This window comes from Ursus maritimus, unplaced genomic scaffold (genome assembly GCF_017311325.1).
Source record: "Ursus maritimus isolate PB19 unplaced genomic scaffold, ASM1731132v1 scaffold_6, whole genome shotgun sequence".
NCBI classification, from domain to species: Eukaryota; Metazoa; Chordata; class Mammalia; order Carnivora; family Ursidae; genus Ursus; species Ursus maritimus.
The window spans coordinates 21,890,866-21,909,446 of NW_024426774.1; the positions used below are offsets into that span (position 1 = coordinate 21,890,866).

General features: G+C 53.1%; 1 protein-coding gene across 2 annotated transcripts in view; it reads left to right on the plus strand.

The window, feature by feature from the left end:
• BABAM2 (BRISC and BRCA1 A complex member 2) overlaps nucleotides 1-18,284 on the plus strand; it is a 398,067-nt gene extending 379,783 nt beyond the window's left edge. For both annotated transcript variants that reach the window (XM_008700275.2, XM_040623041.1), the window contains one exon: nucleotides 17,958-18,284. In XM_008700275.2, coding sequence (XP_008698497.1) covers nucleotides 17,958-18,021 — 64 coding nt within the window. In that variant the 3' untranslated portion in view covers nucleotides 18,022-18,284. The remainder of the gene's footprint in view (nucleotides 1-17,957) is intronic.
• Nucleotides 18,285-18,581: the final 297 nt, after the last annotated feature.

Here is an 18,581-nt window from a genome sequence, read left to right on the forward strand (position 1 = left end):
ACAGAAGCTCTGTGCAGCTGGCTTTAGGCAGTGCCTTCAAGTCACCTCCTGGGCAGAGATGTGAAATGCTGGGGGGCGTCCCTGGGTGTGTTTGGGGGTGGGAGTCGGGGTGATATGGGTTGTCTTGCACCAGTCTTCCCATATCCCCACCCTCTTTCTTCAGAAAAGAAACCCATTCCTGCACAGTTGGCAGAATGAAGACAGCCTCTGATAACTTGTCTCATGGAATAAATGCAAGCCCCCTTCCACAGAGTTTTTCCTCCAGGAGCAGTGCTGAAAGTGGGAACCTCAGCTGTCCCTTGTGGTGTGACTTGAGATGGCCGTAGCAGGCGTGATGGTAACTGACCGAATGCTCCCTGCTCTGGGGAGTCTGAGGACCAGAGCGTTGGAGCTGGAAGTCCAATCCAGCCGCGTCGCTTTGGAAGTGAGGCAAAGGAGACCCAAGAAAAGAAGCCCAAGGTCACACAACCATTCAGAATTTGAGTCTGAATTGAAGTCTGGGTCTACGACCCTAGGCTCTTCAATATTAATTTAGGGGGTCTGAAAACTCCCGGCACATTTGTCTAGTTGATTTCTGAACGTTTTCCCTGGGTTACCTGGTAACAGTGGTCTCCAGATCTCCATCTGGCTGTGCAGCCTTTGGTGCCGCCATAGCCAGCTTTACGCCTGACTCATCCCCTCCTTGAGGCCAAGTTTGTTAAGCCCCTAAGAGCGAGATCACTACTGGTAGGGAGTGAATGCACTTTCTAAGACCAGCTTGATCTTGGCCCTCCCCGTTGGTGCCTCCTTGCTGATCTCTCTGCCCCACCCGACCCAAGTGCTCTGCGGTTGAGATGGAAAAATCCACCTTAGAGCAGATGGCTTTTAACCTCGGTTTCAGAGGCATAATTTGTCCACGTAACATGAGGTGAAAATTAAGACAACGCAGGGCGTAGGTTTGAGCCGCACAACGCCCCAGGGCTTAGGAGTGACTTTGACCTATTCCTCCCAGACCAGAATGATTATCCAGCTGCCAGAGAGTTCTTAGAGGAATCACTTGATTAAATGGTGTCACTGGTGAGGTGGTATTAGCCCTAAGACCGGCTTTATCTGCACACTCTGCAAGCAGACCTGGCCCTGCAGGCGGGGCTGGCCCACGTGGAGACCCGGAGCCGCGATCATGGGATCTTCCACTCTTTTCATTTTCTTCTTCTTGCCACAACCTGTCATGAGACCAAGAAAACTTGTTTTGAAAATGCCTGACAGCCAAAACAACCTGTTCTCAAGCCCTGGACGAGAGGGTTTGTCCTCTCTGACCATTTATGTACTGTTAGATGTTGGACTAGCTGCTGACTGGAAAAAATGAATTTGCTGTTTTCTTCTCGCATGGTTCACAGACAAGTGCCAGTGGCTTCACAGGACCTTGTTTCCGTTTTCTTCCCAGCCCTTCACCAGAGACCTAAGACTGGGCCGGAGTCTCATTGGTGAACCTTAGCAACATACACTTAGGAGGGTATAACCAGTGGTTACGTCTCGGCCAGCCGAGCTTGATATGTGGGTTGTCTTTCCCAGTCCTATTAGACTCGAACCTGTGATTTTCCACTTGCATTTTGGGCCTCTCTGAAGTTAAACGTGAGTGTCAGATTTCCAGTTACCCCAGAGGCCGGTTTGGCCTTCCATAGCCTGCTGCCGCATCTCTGTTCGTCCCCCCGCACCACGCAGGTCTCCGTTTTGGATGGTCTTGGATGGGTCCCGTGACTGTGAAGGAGTCACTTCACTCCTCCTCTGAAAATACCGGGGTTGGACTGGAATAAGAATGGGCAAACCACAGTCAGCTGCCTGTTTTTATAAATAAAGTTTTATTGGAACCCAGCCACACCTGTTCATTCACATATCGTCCTGGGCTGCTATCACTCAACGGCAGAGTCAAACTGTAGAGATAGAAACTAATTATCATCTGGCCCTTTCCAGAAAGCGTTCACTGATCCCTGGACTAGATGATCTTTAGGATTTTCAGATCCAACTTTCTATGACTTTTGAACTTGTGGCAGGCAGTTTTTTTATAGCAAGAGTTCCCGAGGTAACTAATAAGGGGCTTAACTCTCTCCTCCCTGTAGCAGTAACGACACAAAGCATGCTTTGAGATGGTTGAAATCTGCAGAGGATGGGGACTTATTCTGCTGTTTTTATGGTTTATTTTGCTACATGTCTGTGTTTATTGGCCTGCTGGCTCTGGCATCCATGGTGTTCACCAGTTTTGGAAAAAAGACACCCCGGCTGTGCGGGTCTGACTGCATTCAGTGGCATGGTTCAAGGTGGGACACCATCTGTACCCCCACGGAAGAGAACACCGATTTGTTGGCTCGATCGCCGTGGCAGTTAAAGGGGGCCAGATGCTGCCTTATGAACCTGTGTGGCTGTCCACACCCACCACACCCCTGTTCTGTCTGTGTTTGTCCCTGAGTCTGAGCAGTGGGATGGGGCAGGAGTAGCCCAGAGTGCTGGGGTTGGTTGGTCGCTGCGGTCAGAAAAATAGAAGCAGGTCCTTAAGATGCCTTTAAAAATTCAGAGACTAGGAAAGAACTAATCTCTTTCATCTTCTTCCCCCCGTTAGCAATCCAAACAAGACTCTAATTTATAAAGTTTGTGTCCTAGTGACATGGATCCCCTGTGCATGTTCCAGATGCATAATAGAGAATCCAAAGTACAGATGAATGGTCCCCTATACTCAGGGCCACTCTGGTCTATAAAGAACTTTTGTGCTAACTAGAAAAGGTGCCCCCTTTGGGTTGGTGCAGAGCAGAGTTCAACTAATAGCTTTGGGTATTAAAAAAAAAAGAAAAAGAAAAAAAGAAACCTGTCTGTTTCTGTGGGGCACATAGGGCTGGGAGAGCACCCAGCTTAGCGGGTAGAGCGGGGGCGATCTTTGGGCCCCTACTTGCTCCCTTGGCCGATGCCCTTGTGCGGAATAGAAGCTACGTTCCCAACTGTATCAGCCATGCTGACAGCTGGTATCTTGGAAGTCTGTGGGGCCTTCTCACAGGGGCCCCACGTTAACACTGCTTGGCCTTGGTTTCTGAGACCACGGCAGCCCGTTTTTACCTGTCCCCTCCAGCAGGGCTGCGTGGCGGGGGTGGCCCAGCGTCTCAGGGTGGGAAGAGGGGTGCCCCACGGCCAGAAGCACGAAGACTTGGTCCCCTCCCATCAGGCACCATAGACCTTGACCTACTTTAGGTGCTTGCCATGGAGAGCCCACGTCCTGGCGCTTTTTTGCCCACTTCTGACCTGGAACTGGCTCTCAGCTTCAGGAGTGCACACGATTTTCCAGAGGTCTGTCTCAGAGGTCAGATGTGAGCAGCACAAAGAAGTACGTTAAGAGGTCCAGGACAGACAAGCTCACAGTGGTGGGAGCTGACCTCACTCCCGAGGCATTGGGTTACACGTCGCCCAGTGTGTGCAGTGACGCCATTCCAGCGGGACACCCCTCCTCCGCAGGGCGTGTTGTCAGAGTGGTTTTCAGGAGGTGGTTTTGAACTCCCCGTGGGTGAGATGGCTTTGTGGGCAGATATGATTTCCAGCTCTCAGCTCACATTAGGAATTGTGTTTGGGCCAGCCGTGTGGGCAAATTTTGAAAGATTCCTACCCTACCCTTTTCATTTCGCATCTGGCCGTGCGTGGTTCCCAGCAGCTCGAGGCCAGACGATTGGGAAGAAGGAGAAGCCAGGAGCCCACAGTAGCCCAGGACTTAATATCTACTTCCTGTCCCCTTTCTTGGATCTGAAAAGCTACCGAGAACAAGAGGAAACGTAGTTTATTATTGTTTTGAGCCCCTTAAAATGTGCAGAGCACTACACTGAGGAACAGTCCCGTGTCCGAGAGCACTTCTCTCTGTGCCCTAGAAAGATGCCATTGGGAGGAAGAGGGTGGGACGTGGGCATCCTCGCTACCGCACCCTGCGGGGGACGGGTAATGGCAGCCCAGGGAAGCTGGCACGGGGGAATCACCCTATAGTTAGCTTGGGACCAGAGGTCCATGGTCTGAGAGAAAGAAAGCTTACACTTAGCAAATGTTTCTGATTTTTAAAACTTAGGACTTCAAATCCCCAGGCTCATGATAACACCCCTCACTTAGAGCAGCAGATGCCATGTGCAGACGTGGGCTGGGAGCAGCTCTGAGCAAGGCCCTTCCAGTGGACCGTGGGTAGGTCCCGAAAGCCCGGTCGTGAATGTGCCCCAGAGTCATGCCCTTTCTGAGCCAAGCCTGTGGCCGCAGAAGGCACAGAGACCTTCCCGTGCAAGCGCTGTGCTGTCGCAAGGCACTAGCCTATACCCGGACCGCTCTCTGCCTTCACCGCACAGCTGACCTCGGGCGGGATCCCTGCTCTCTCCTCGCCGGTCCCTTCAGGAAGTGACCAGGGAGGGGTAGAGCAACGTGTCTATTTCATACACTGGATTGTTGCTTGGGTTAAAACGAGGGTATTTTAAAAGCATGTTATGAACTATCAAATACCAAGTAGCAAGTTAGCTCATTTCCTTATGCAGCAAATATTAAACGTGTCCTCAAGGCCGGCACTATTCCGGCGGTCCCCCAGGTGTTCCAGACCCTCTCGTAGATGGAAGCGAGCCTGTCCGTGTTTGCTGAGTTCAAGTGAAGCAGGAGTTATGTGCTCAGAGTGTGTTCTGCAGCCATGTGGTGGGAGTGCAGGGCGGGAGGAAAGGAAACCAGCGTGGTTTGAGTCCTTACCACGTGCCTGGCACGGGTTCCTCATCACAACCACATGAGCTGAGTCCTACGGGAAATACACCGCGATTCAGGGTGGTTAAGCAGCTTCCCCAGTGACGCACAGGTGCTAAGTGACTGATCCGTATTTGAATTCGGTTCTCTCCGACTCCAAAATCCACACGGAGGGATGGTTGCCGGGTGCTCCCCTTGCCACAGAACGACACTAGCAGGTTAGGTTCTCTCTCTGCTCTCTCGGACTTTTCTTCTCCAAATATCCCCCAGATCAATGACTCAGGCCAAATCCTAGCCAACAACGATCACTCCTGATGCTAGGCCAGAAAGTGGGAATCGTGTGAAAGCGAAGCGGGATGAGATGGTATCACCACCAGCCAAACTTCATGTTCACAAGGGGCAGGTTTGAGGAAAACAACAGCCTTTGACGCATGCTCGAAATTCCTTCCATGGTGAGGCCCGGTGAGAAGAATCTCACCCAAGCAATATACTCTTGGCAAAGGGAGGGTGGGTGTCTTTTCAGGCCTAGAGCTCCAGCAAGGACCCAGAAATCACTCGAGGGAGTTGTTGATTTCCCCAGGAGAGCTAGCTTTTGGAAATTAATGTAGCAAAGGATTTCATTTGCCCCCATCCTGAGGCCTCTCTTGCCTCTAACTCCTTGGAGAGGTCAGGGGATCATGGAACTCCTGTCCTTGTGTCGGTTCCCTGCTCGGCGACTGCTGCGTCCTTTTCTGAAGTTTAGCACCAAGTATTTATTCTGATAAAGAAGGCTTAGAAAAAGAACGAACAAGGTTATCGTCTGGCTTGGTCTCCAAACACCAGTCCCTGCAATTGGCAGTTACTGCCTAGACTTACTAGGTTTCGGGGAAAAGGATATTCATTCATTGCTCGTCAGTCATTTGCCAGAAAATGAGAGTATTTCCGTGTCGCTGAGGTGCAGTCCCCCGACATGAACACAGGTCTCCAGTGGCTACACCAGAGGTGGGAGGGAATCTGAAGAGCTGCGTTCAAAGCTGGGCAGACCCAGGGCTCCAGAGTCGGCAGCACCAGGGAAGGCAGCCTGGCCTCGGGGCCCAGAGCGTATGGTGGAGGCTCAGCCGCCCCGACTGTTGCATTCACAAGGCCCCCCTAAACCTCAGCTGTACGTGAGCCACCATGCTTCACCCAAGGGTGATCGCATGTATACAAGAGACATCAACCTGCAACCCCAAGCAATTGGGGTAGGATGTTTTGTTCTAGAAAACCCAAGTAGGACCCATGGGCGGGGGTTCCCAGGGGACAGATTTCAGTTTAGAATAAGGCAAAACATTACAACTAGTAGACACGCCTTTAAATGATGAGCTCTCCCTCGTGAAAGGTATTCGCGCCAGGGCTAGATGGTCACCCCTCAGAAGTACTGTTAGGGCAAGTCCTGCCTTGGGCCGGATCCTGAGATCTCCTCCACTGTGTCTCTGGTTGGTCCCAAATGAGTGTCTCCACACTTGGCAGGACAGAGGCCGTGACTGGGGGTGACGGTGGCAGGCTTTGCGGAGGGCCTGGTGCTTATGCCCGGCCTTGGGAAGGTGGGTAGATTTGGGTAGGAAGGGAGGCCCCCAACATGTTGCATGGTCCCGGAAAGTTCCCCTTACCTGCAAAGCAGACGAGCGCCTACTTAACTGGCTCCCAGAGTTGCAAAGGGGAATTAATTACTGTTTGTGATACACTTTAAGATTCCCCGATGAAAGACCTTGTACAAATGCAAATTATTATTATTGTCATTAAAGATGCTAGACGTCTGGCCTGCTGGATAATGCCCTGCTATATCTCTGAGCAGAAATGAGAGCCAACTCCGGGCAGTAAGTTTGCTCTGGTTGTTCCAGAGCAATCACAGTAAGAAAGAGCAGGTCAGGGAGGGCTTGGCCCCACTCTGAGAGTGAAGCCACCCGGCTCCCCAACAGAACTAGCACGCAGCTCTCTGCTCCAGGAGGCAAGTGGCCGTGTGCGTCCGAGGGCCGGGGCCATGCTCAGATTCATTCCTTGATCCCTGCACGATCCAGTGCCGAGACCCGAGCAGGAGCTAGCCACGAAGGAGTGAATGTTCGGTTGTCTGTGGGTCTGAAGGATGGAAGGAAGACGGCCAGGATAGATGCCGGCCATCCAGTCCCGGGGTCATATGTCAGATCTGGAGACACAAGGGAGAGATCTAGAAACCTCAGATATGTGTGATGTCTCCGATGATGCTTATTAAGGCTTTGAGAGAACCCCTCTAGCAAAGCAGAGGGCGAGCTCATTTATTAATTACTGTTTCCACTTAAGACACTGTCTCTGTCTAAAGTGGTTGGATTGCTACCAGAGCAATAATAATAATAGTAATAATAATAATAATGGATAATAGTGTGTTAGACCTGGACGTGAACTGAGAAGCCATCCCTTCACTTGACAGAGAAGGCATCTGGGGCTCAGAGAGATGAGGTGGCCCATCCCCAGTCACATAGCAAGTTAGAGGCAGAGCCAGGATCACAATTCAGGCCTCCCCATTCCTAGTCTACAGCTCAATCATGTCAAGATAATAATACCTCCCATTTTATAGCACTTTACAGACGTAGTGCTTCTCAAGTTTTAAGTTTTAAGATGGAGATGTTTAAGAGTTTTAAGATGCCAGACAACCTTAATCTTAAAGGACCTTCTGCCCTCTGTTCTTCGGGGGCTCATTATTTAGAGAACATTCATGATGCCTGTCATGTGCCCCTGGGTAGATCGCACGTGTCCTGCTCCGCTCTGTCTTTGCCTTCTCGTGGGTGTTCAGAGTAGGCCTCATTCTTCATTAGGGAGCCTTAGTACTCCCAGGAACCAGAGGGACAACCGAGAGGGAGGCCAAGTTCATCCCTTTGTCCCTTGTTATTGCAGTCACAATTCTACTGCAAAGCCACCCAGGGCAGGTCCCTAGAGGGGGACTGAAGTGACCAGTCAACACCCCTGGACACATAAACCTGTAAGAGGGAGGGCCAAGTAGGGGGGTTTGCAAGAACAAATGTAGGTATAATGGGAGCTGGCAGTTAGTAGCTCTCTAAATTCATTACTGGGCTGTGGGCAATTCCAGTTTTCATGGAGGAGATGGAAATATAGCCAAGCTGATGTTTGGGAGGGGAGGGTCAGCACATCAAAGCATGGAGCAGTCCCCAAGCACACCCCCTCACCGTAGACAAGAGTCCCAGAGACTCAGCACCTTGCAGCAGCCCCGAGCTGGAGCCCTGGCCCCCCCCCCCATACATCAGCAGCTCCCTTGCCTCTGGAAACCATGCGTGGGGAAAGAACGTGTACATCACAGTCAAGCAGCTCTGGATTTATAAGCGTTGCCACCAATGACCTGTGTGATCTTAGAAAAGTTACTTGGCGTCTCTGAATCGTAGATTTCTCATTGGTAAGGACAGATAAGAAGGCCTACCTGGCAGTAGGACCAGGAGAAGGAGTCAATGAAAAGTAATACAGATGGAAGCAAATAGCACGTTGTCTAGCAGGTAGTAGGCACCCCCTCCTGTATACTTGCAGCTTCCAGAGTTCCCGCAGTCCACAGAAACACATTTATTTTATATCTTCATCCAGTCTTTATAACTCGAGCAGGAGTTTCATGAAAAACTATTTCCCCTTGCCACACGTGACACACTCTGAATTTATTTTGTTTCATTTTAATGCCAGTCGGGATCCACTAAATGGATTTTACAACCCATTCCAACCATTATACCCGTCATTGGAACCAGCCTGTTTCATACCATGTGTGGGTCTCATTTATCCACATTGTATGTATGTCCTTTCCTTCCAGTCCTTCCTTCCTGTCCTTGCTGTCTGTAACTGGCACAGGGGTTAGAGCTAGCTGGGGATAGCATGGCAGGGCCCTGGGCTTGGTGCAGAGGGAAAGAGCCCTGCCGAGCACGTGAGCTCCTCCACCTGTGCTCCTCCCGGCCCTCTGCGGCACCTCTGCAGGACGGAGAGGACCCATAATGCCCCCCGCCTGCTAGAGTTCTGCCTCCCGCCAGCTTCTGGAGAACCAGCATAGCCCACCTGAAGTTTCTGCGAAGGCCACTGCAGCCCAGCAGGGAGGGTAGGCCTCAGGCGTCCTCTCCCACTGAATAATTTCTTCTTTTGGAATTGCTGCACCTCCTTCTGTAAGCCCCAAGAGCCAGATGTCTATGGATAGTATTTCAGCTGCCAGGCAGGGGGAATGAGAATGGAAAGAAGAGGGCCCATGGCCATCTTTGCTGCCCCTCCCCAGGTGTGCAAGGGGGATCTGTCTGTGAATACCAGCTGTGGGGGGGCGAATACCCAGAGAGCAGGCAGGGGCCCAGGCAGCCATGGAAGACAGGAACTGCAGCCTCTGAATGCTGAGAGTATAAGTGGGAGAACCCAGATTTAGGCAGACATCACTTTAAAGCCCCAGGGAGATTCTCTGGGGAGGACAGGATTGTTTTATGCCCCAAAGAGTTGATTTCCTAAGCGTTTTTCCAGTCCTTTGGGGCTCTGGCCCTCTTCTGTGAAGGCTGATGCCTGGCAGTGCTGAGTGGGAGCCTTGGGCAATGCCCGCTGGAGTGTGACTTGGGGCCTGGGACCTGCGCTCGGCACGGCCAGCTCAGCTGGGACCCTGAGCACTTCCTCTTTGAGGTCTATCCTTTGGTTTTTCCCCCTTCGCTGACTAAGAGGGGAGGGTAATCTGTGACCTTGGCAGTGACTCACGGCCATCAGACAGGCTGTCAGCTTCTCCCCAGCGCAGGTGAGCGCAAGAGTAGCCCTTGCCCTGACCGGGCCCATGGAGGGTTCTTGGCATCCGCAGAAGCCAGGGCTCAACTCCTGTTCGTACAGCTGGGGCAGACCAAGCAGAAGACTGGTGCCCGCTGCCGAGGCACCTGCCATCTGAGGGGCGGTGGGCAAGTACAGATCAGGAGACAAGAAGAGCCCAGGGCTGTGGCTCTGCTCTGGGGTCCCAGGTAGCACCACATTCTTTAGCCCCCCACACCCACTGTCTGGCTTCTGCCTAGCCAGGTACACCCCCTCATCTCAGCCTACCCCCCCACATGGGTGCCCAGCCACAGTGGCCACACGGGCACCCTCTCCCAGCCTCTCATCAAGTAGGTTCAGGATGGAGACAGCATCAGGCTGAGAGGAATGAGATAGGGAGAACTGTTCCAGACTCTGCCCCTGGCTCCAGGGCCTCTAGTCAGCCTTGGGGCCGGCCTGCCTTCCTTCCTTCTTCCTTCCTTCCTTCCTTCCTTCCTTCCTTCCTTCCTTCCTTCCTGCACCAAGTTGGCATTCGCTTGCTGTGAAGCCCGAAGGAAGGTGAGCACCACTGGGCACTAAGGATGAACCACCCCCAAATTCTGCCCTTGACTTACAGAGGTGATCTGTGCTAACAGCTGTAATTATCGTACGCTGTGTTAGAGGAACCACTAACTTCTCTGGCCCTGAGTTTTCCCTTCCCGGTAATGACTGAACTATATGACCTCTAGGACTTCCTTTTGTTCCAAAATTTTATAATTCTAAAGTACATCTTTAAGCCAAATGTGTACATTGATTTGAGAAATATTTATTGAGGTGCTTTGTGTTGAGCCCTAGACGCAAAGCTGGGACGGAAGGATGGATGAATGTGACCGTGGGCCTGCCGTCATGGTGGGTGTGGGAGAATGGTTGGGATATGACAGATGTGAGCAGAGATGGGGAAGGCTCAGGAGCCCCAAGGACTACCCGTCCCTCCCTGTCATTTGGCCAGCTGGCCTCTCCTGTCCTCCCCCACCTTCTCATTACACTGCCCTCAGGGACGTCAAGGGGGCAGAGACACCTGCAGCCCCTGGGAGCAAGGCCTCACCCCTGCAGTTGCAGCAGCCGGCTGCAAGCTGCTGTAGCCCAGAGGAACTGGCCAGGCTCCAGAGGGCCTCCTTGGAGAGCCTCAGAAGGAGAGAGAACCACTAGGTAATTTTGATCATTTTAGTAAGCACTTAAAAATACCCTGTGATTTAGAAGGAGCCAGATTTCATCCCAATACTTTGATGTCTAGAAATGGTTCCCGGTTGGTTGGTTGTTGCAGTCCTCCTAAAACAGCATTTCGATTTAATTCAACACATACTGGGACGGCAGTCCCAGCCGTCGGCAGTCCCGCAGGCGAGGAGCCCGAGCTGTACTAGGTGTCGTCTAGACACCAATCTAAACATCCCAGACTCAAGGCAGACCATGGCTGGGCCTGAGGCCGGAGGCCCAGTGTGCCACGGAATCCAGTGCAGGCGCGACTGATCCCAGCTGAGGGTGAGGGCCGCCGCGTGAGGCTGTGAGCGTGCGAGGCAGTGTGCCCAGCCAGCTAGCAAGCCTTCGCATCTCAGGCGTGTTGATTTTCTTGTTTGGCAAGTTTGGACCCCCTAAAAATGAACCAGGCGTGCTCAGGGGTTGGCACATTTAGGGCGACCATGGGAACCAGTCACAGCCGCCTGTTTGTTCCCAAAGCCCACACCAGAGAGCCGGGCTGACGTCGCCTGGGGCACAGCCACAAAATTAGCTTCCATCGTGCCAGTCACTTGCCCACCAAGGCACCCAGAGTGGGCTGGGCAGTCTTCACAGGGGCCTTTGCAGGATTTGGGGTGAAGGGCATTGGAGTAGAACCAGGTCTCTTTGTAGAGATCCTATTTTAGGGATGACCCCTGCGACCCGAGTAACCCCCAATGAGTCTGTACTTACAGCGGCCGCCCGGGACAGCGAGGACAAGGCAAGACCCCAAGAAATGATTAGCAGGACTTGCCTCACACTATTTACAGGACTGCTTTGATTTTCAGACCACAATCGGTTTTCATAGGCCTGATTAAAAACACGTGCCAGTGGAAGTCACAGCTGCAGAGGAAAAGTGGAAAAAGAAATGAGCCTTAGATGTTTTGGAACTTGCCTCTATTTGCAAAAACGAATTCTGACTTGATTTATATTTCCTTGATTTACTGACAATGAGGGTCGTGTCCCCAAACCGCTTCTCCTGCCCCGCCCCGCCCCCACTCCACCGCCGCGCTGGTCTGACTCCGGCAAACAGCACGAAGTGCCCAGAGAAAAGTATTTTTGAATTCCAGAAAGAGATTACTGTGTTCTGTTTCAGAAGAAGATGATTGTTTAGGCTTTTGTAAAATAAAAAGTCCCAAGTAAGGGAGGCTAAAGGCAGCAAAGCCACAGGGGCTCCTGAGTGGCCTCCTGTGTGGCCGTGGGGTGGGAAGACCCACTCCACTGGCACTGGGACCAGGTACCCCTGGGCAGGTGCCTTCCCTGAATTCACGAAGCTTCTGTTTTCTTGCCTGCAAACGGAGAGAGGGCTTCCTGCCACACTGGGAGCGCTTGCCATGCTTAACCGGCTTCATGTCGTTCATTCCCTTTCTCCAGAGTCCCCAGCCTCTTCGGGCTTTGTGTCTATATTTGCTTTTCTTTTCTTTTCTTTTTTTTTTTTTTAAAGATTTTATTCATTTGACAGAGAGACAGCCAGCGAGAGAGGGAACACAAGCAGGGGGAGTGGGAGAGGAAGAAGCAGGCTCACAGCGGAGGAGCCTGATGTGGGGCTCGATCCCATAACGCCGGGATCACGCCCTGAGCTGAAGGCAGCCGCTTAACCGCTGTGCCACCCAGGCGCCCCTGCTTTTATTTTCTTACAGCTGTATCAATTCAGATGTTCAGATGTTGATCTCGTGGATTTCTGTTCTTTTGCAAAGATCCCTTGAATAAATACGGAACTACAGTTCCAGGAGGGAAAACCCCTGTGGATGAGCCCTTGCTGGGCAGAGTTCCTAACTGCCTTCTCCTGAAGTCCTCTGAGGATTTCCCTGATGGTCCCTGTCATAACTCTCAGGGTCTCCAGAGCCCCTTCTGCAGCACACACTGATGATTAACAACTGGTGATGGCACCTCCCCTTGGTGGGAGGACAGAGGGACGGCTGAGGAACCAGCCTTCTGTCCCTCTCGTGAGCTGCCTGTGGTGCCACCAGACATCTCGGAGCCCTGCAGGGTTCATCGCTGACCCTGTCTTGTTGGTGAAAGAGCATCGAGGATAGTCACAGCCACCACTGCCGCCTCACCACACTGCGACGTGCTGGGCCCTGGGCTTGGCGAGGGCGCTCGCTTAACAGATGAAGAACCAAGACCCAGAAGTTAAGTGGCTTGCTCAAGGTCACATGGATATCTCAAAATCATAAGTGGGTGACACTAAGAGATCGTCAAGTATAAATCTTCCTGTTACAGGTGAGGAAACTGAGTGTCAGTTCCAGAGGACACAACGAGCCAAGGCCTGGACTAGAGCCCATGTCTTCTGCTTTGTGGTTCAATACTCTTTTCATTTGACCCACTGACTGACTTCTTCTTACAATACATACTGCCCTGAACAGAAGATCTGTTGGGGGACCCAGCCCACTTTGATACCCCCATCATGGGCAACCAGAGCCCCGGGATTCTTAAACATCCCTCTAGTTCCCAGCTGTTGCCTCCTCCCCGACCAAGCCTCTGACCGGAGCCTGGCGCAGGAGCACAGCCGGCAGCTTGGGCGGAAGACAGCAGAGCCTGCAGGTGCCTCTCAGCGCACGGCTCATCCTTACCTACCCCAGGGGTGCCGCTAGCAGCTCTGCTCTGGAGTTCAGGGGATGCTCGGCGTCCTGACGAGTTTCCAAGACGCCACGGCGGAAAGGATGAACTGAGGGCAGGACCCAAAGCCCTCTTCTTCCACACAGGGGCCCCCTCTCCTGCAGCCGCACATGCTCGGGCTGTTCCCACAGACTCAGAGCCTCTGCCCTCAGCCCCGGCTTGGTCCCCATGGAAACAGTTGACATCTATTGATCATCTGTTAAGCCAGGCACCAGGCCAAGGCTGACTTGGACCACCTCATTTAATCCTCGTGAGGATTACCCTTCAAGGCAATTGAAGGTTATTTTTCCCGTTTTATAGTTGAAGAAATTAAAGCTAAAGAGGTGAGTCACTTGCCCAGGCGATACAGCCGGGAGCAGTGCCGGGCCAGGAGCCCAGGTGTGGCAGGCTCCAGAGCGCACACCCCACTCCAGCTTGTCCTTCACAGCCCACAGCCGACAGGGCCTTGGAGACCACCGGGCTCAGCGCCCTGCTTGGTACACGAGGAATCCGACGCCTGGAGCAGGGGAGAGATTCCCCGCTGAGCACCCCGTCCCCTGACTCCTGGTCGGAGGGGTCTGTCTGCCTCGCTCCCTGCCGTGCCTGGGAGCCGAGGCCTGGCCAAGAGCCCCTCCTGCTCTGAGTTCGTGGAAAACCTACCCAGCTTCGCTTCGGCCTGGGGTCAGTTCTTGATGTTTTATTCTTCTCACCTGAGACTCGGGGAGTGGCCTGAGCTGTGATTTTAGAGCAAAGGGACTGAGGCCAGTGAAGAGGGTCAGAGCCTTACTTTGTCCTGAGGCATATTTAGCTCAAATTTGGTCTAAAAATAAATTCCCTTCCAGCTGAATAGATAGAATGATGAGTTTGACTGACTCAGGGCCTCTCTCCCTGCGAGTCCTGTTGGCCTGTGAGCGGGAGGTGAGGAGACCGGCCCTACCCCACCCGCAGCCCACTTACACTTTAAAGCTTGCCGTCCATTTTGTCTTTGGGTCAAAGAGTTTTTTAAAAGGTGACGGATAACTAGTGCCTTTGGCAAGCTATACGCTGGGCAGGTCTCTGTTTTCTCTGATAAAGAGTGAAATAAATGAAAAAAGCACTCAAAAAAAAAATCTATAAATGGGTGGGAGCTTGTTGTCATTTTCCCCTTCCTCCTCCTCCCTCTCCCTGAAGCGACTTCGTGAAGAGCCCGGTGGAGCAGCTCTCACTGACAGCAGCTGGTGGCCTCATGCCTCTGAACAGCCCTCCTCCACACTGCTTCCCCTTGGCGTCACACAGCTCACCCTGGCAGGGAAAGCCCAGGACAGAACAGGAAACTTCAGAACTTTCTGAAGAAGGAAAGAGCTTGCTCTAAAACAGGCTCCCTCTTGCCAAGACCTTTTGGTCTAAGGAGCTGGTACTGTTGCAGCCCCTACCCCAGAAGTTTCCAAGGAAAAACTGAGCTGATCAGATTTGCTTCAGGAGCCATGTGACTCTGGGCCCGAAGCGAGAGAGGAGGAGGGGGAGAGCTGCCTGCCCAGGGCCCAGGCCTGTCCCAGCAGCAGCCAGCCCCGCTCACTCACCTCCTCAGGTGCCTGTTTCGGGGCCAGCCTGTACCTTGGGGAGGGGACACCGCCTCCACAGGATACTTCAAGCAGCAGAGCACATGCAGTGGACGTTGGCAGTGGCCTGTCACTGACCCTCGAGGATGGGCCACCAGGCTCCCCTCCAGCGAACACACGCGTGTCACTGGGCAAACAGCAGCAGATGGAACATGGGTGAGGAGTGCGTGGCCCACACTTCTGAGGGGTGGCAGACGGTTGGCAGGGTCCCTTCCCACACGGTCCCGTGCCAGCGTCACGTCAGGGTGGGCTCATCACCCCTGCTCACCGGGGGAAACACAGCTAAGGGCTTCCCTTGCCCTGGCAGCCTCGCTCTAGGGCTGTGGCTCTTTGGGCCTCGTCACGGTGCCTCCTGGCCGTGAGGACGAGCGTAGCCATGCAGTCGGCAGGAAAGGGCTTTGAGCTCAGAGATGGCGACCGTTGAGCGGCTCCGGACTGTGTCAAGCAGGATGTGGATGGGAGAGGGTGCTTTTTCTTTCTTTCTCTCTAACCGTTGGTTTAATTTGAAGTTTGCGAGTGGACTGCATTTTCATCTTCAGTACCTAAATACCACATTTGTCTGCTCTGTGAGGCTACTTTCTCTCACCTTAAGCAGCATGTCATGGACATGCCTTAACTCTTTTTTACAAACCAGCGGCCATCGGTAGGTCCGTCCATGACAGCCACTTAGGTCTTGCTGAGTGCCGTCCATGGGCTGGCCTGTGGGGTCCCTGCTTCCCAGAGCCCACCATGCAGCCTGGCAAGTACCACACATGCGTATATGACAGACACTCTGGGAGAAGCGCAGAGATTGTCTGGAGGCAGGGAGAGAACCTCTTGGTCACCAGGGAAGACTTGATAGGAGCCAGGGCATTTGGCCTGAGCATGAGGTGGTGGCATGTGTGAAAAAGAGGAGGTGGCCAGATTGGAGTGGGGGCCTTGCATCCTGGACCATGCATGGGCTTCGGGGGGTCTGTGACATCCCCCCAATTTCAGTGGGGGGGGGACTTACGTGCAGGTTTTCTGGGAGAAGATTCTTAGCTTTCTTAGCTTTTCAAGGGAGGGGTTCAGGAGCCTAAAAATGTAATGGAAGGACAAAAGCAAATTTTTTGACATGTTGGAGCCAGATAGTGAAAAATCATTGAGTGCCAGGTTGCAAGTCTGGGGAACATGCAGGGTCTTGGCTGGGGTAGTGACAGAGACCCACGCTCAAAGGTAGTGTATTTAGTTGCAACAGAAAGGCAAAGTTGGCCTCTACCCGGGGGAGAAACGGCCTTCTGCAGCAGTTTTGTTGAAGGGTGACAAGGCCAGGAGCCAGGGGGTGTCACAAAGGATAGAGGGACATTGTGGAGGAAGAGGAAGAACCTTCAGGATGAATTCACCACAGGGCTTTAGGGAGAGGTGGAAACAGGGTTCTGGTACAGAAATTCGACTGGGCCAAAGCACATTCAAAGACATAACATTGAGGAGCCCCGTCATTTAGAGCACACTTGTCTAACCTACAGAGACATCCAGGTCAGAGTCCCACCGGTGGCTGGAATGTGGGACTGGAAGTTCGGGGGTGAAAGGAGGGCTGGAGGCCAGATGGGGCGGTTCTGTGCTAAGGGGGCTGAGCCTGAGAAGAGCGCCACACATGAGGGGCATGGGGGGCAAGACAGGAGGGTTCCAGAGAGAGAGCTCATCGGGAGGCATGGCAAGGAGAAGGAAGGTAGACCTAGGATGTGGAATGTCACCCGGGAGGACAGCTCCCTGAGAAAGGAGCCAGCACGTAAATGCCCAGAGCCGGCGGAGGCCAGGGCTGCGAAAGCCAGAGGAAGGGGTGATGTGTGAAAGAGGTTTCGGTTGACTTGGCGTTGGGGCAGCGGGCAGGCAGTCAGGTGTCATGTAACTGCACTGTGGGACCCCCAGGGCCTGTGGAGTTGTGCGGGGGCTACTCACCCCTGCACCGAAGGAGCCCTGTTGGGGGCCTTTCTGGTACTGGTGGTGACCGGGCCTCTTGGTGGCCCTTCCTGCTTCATGTCACCGTTCTGAGTGAGCCACTGTGGATAAGTAAGGTGTGACTACTCTGGCCTCGTGTGAGTCCGGCATAGGGCCGAGAGAAGTAGGTGGCAAGCCAGGGTGACCAGCGGCAAGGGTTGCCCCCCACCGCCCCTCTACTTTCTACCTCTCCTGCTGTCGTCCCACAGAGCTTCGAGTTCCCAGCTCACAACAGGCTGCCCCTGCCCCCAGTCCCCCCTCCTGCTGTGTTTCTTGCCTGGAACACCCATAATGTCTGCTCCACCTCGGCCTTCCTTGGTCGGGCCAGCCCAGCGCCTCGCTGTACCTCCATGTGTGCCCTCACTGCCTCGATTGGTGTTACTGATGTGTTTTTCTCCTCCTCTGAACTGGGATCTCCTGCCTGGCGGGGCCCCATCCAGGTCCGCTGGCAGGCCCTGGCCCCTCATACCGTGCCAGCAGGGCGGGCCCATGTAGAATGTGGAGCCCATTCTACAGTCCGCCCCAGATCGTGTCACCCGTCCGTGACCGGCCAAGGAAGCTTCTCTGGATACCCAGCCTGGCTTTCTTTCCAGTAGGCCAAACAACACATATGTTTGGAAATAAATGGAGACATGGAACCCTTGGAAATCCTTTTTATTAGACCCTCTTTGTATGAATCCAAAGATCGAACTGAGTGAAGAGTACAGCTCTCTTTATATTTCAGGTCACAGGAACGACGGGGTGGCTGGCTTGGCCACTCTCTGGCTTGTCGTGGGGGTCAGGCCCTTGTCTTTGGCCTGGGAGAGGCAGAGGGAGCCCCAGTACTGATGTTCTAATAGGACCTGGCAGCCTTGAAGGTCTGCATACAGGCCCTTGAAAGATCCGTGCACAGTAACACAGAAGTGAACTGCTTGTACCTCCTTTGGAAAAATCCAGAGGGTTTTGCATCAGCAGGGAAGGGAAATCCAACCCAAGATGCATGAACAATAAATAACAACTGTTCTGAGTTAGGTTGAAAGCTCTGAGTTGCACTTTTTTTCAAGTTGTTTGTGCTAACCGCAACTTTTTTTTTCTCCCCCTCTTTCCCACCAGGGCTTATTTCAAAACCTTTGTCCCTCAGTTCCAGGAGGCAGCGTTTGCCAATGGAAAGCTCTAGGAAACACCAGTCTTGAGAGGTGGCCAGCCAGACTGCTCTGTCCACATGCGTGTCAGCACATATGGCCGCTTCCTGGAAGCTGCTTGGAATGCCTTCATGGCAGTGTTTTGCTCACACAGCAGCTTTGCACGCCCGCCTGGAACCCACACTGAAGCTGGCTGGCGCTAACCTGGATCCTCGAGCCCCCACCTCTGGTCGCTCCCTCTTTGTTTCCTTCAGTATCTTTCTTAGTTGGAAGAAATAAAATCGCAAATTCTGACACAGTACTTTTCCAGGGAAAGAAAGACATCACAAATGCACACACCCTTATTCCAGGAAAGCCTTTGTCTCTGAAACCTCGTTTAAGTTTTCAAATGAAACCCCCCCCCCTTTGCTTTTATTTTTCCCTGAAAAATCCCTATTTATTTTTCCGTGTGTGTGTGTGTGTGTGTGTGTGTGTCTCCCCAACGTTTCCCACTTGGGGCAGCTCTCCATTGGAAAAGGCACTGCCTGAATGAATCTGACCACCCTGCGTGGTTCCCCCACCCAGCCGGCCGGGCCCATGGCTGGTGCTCAGGACC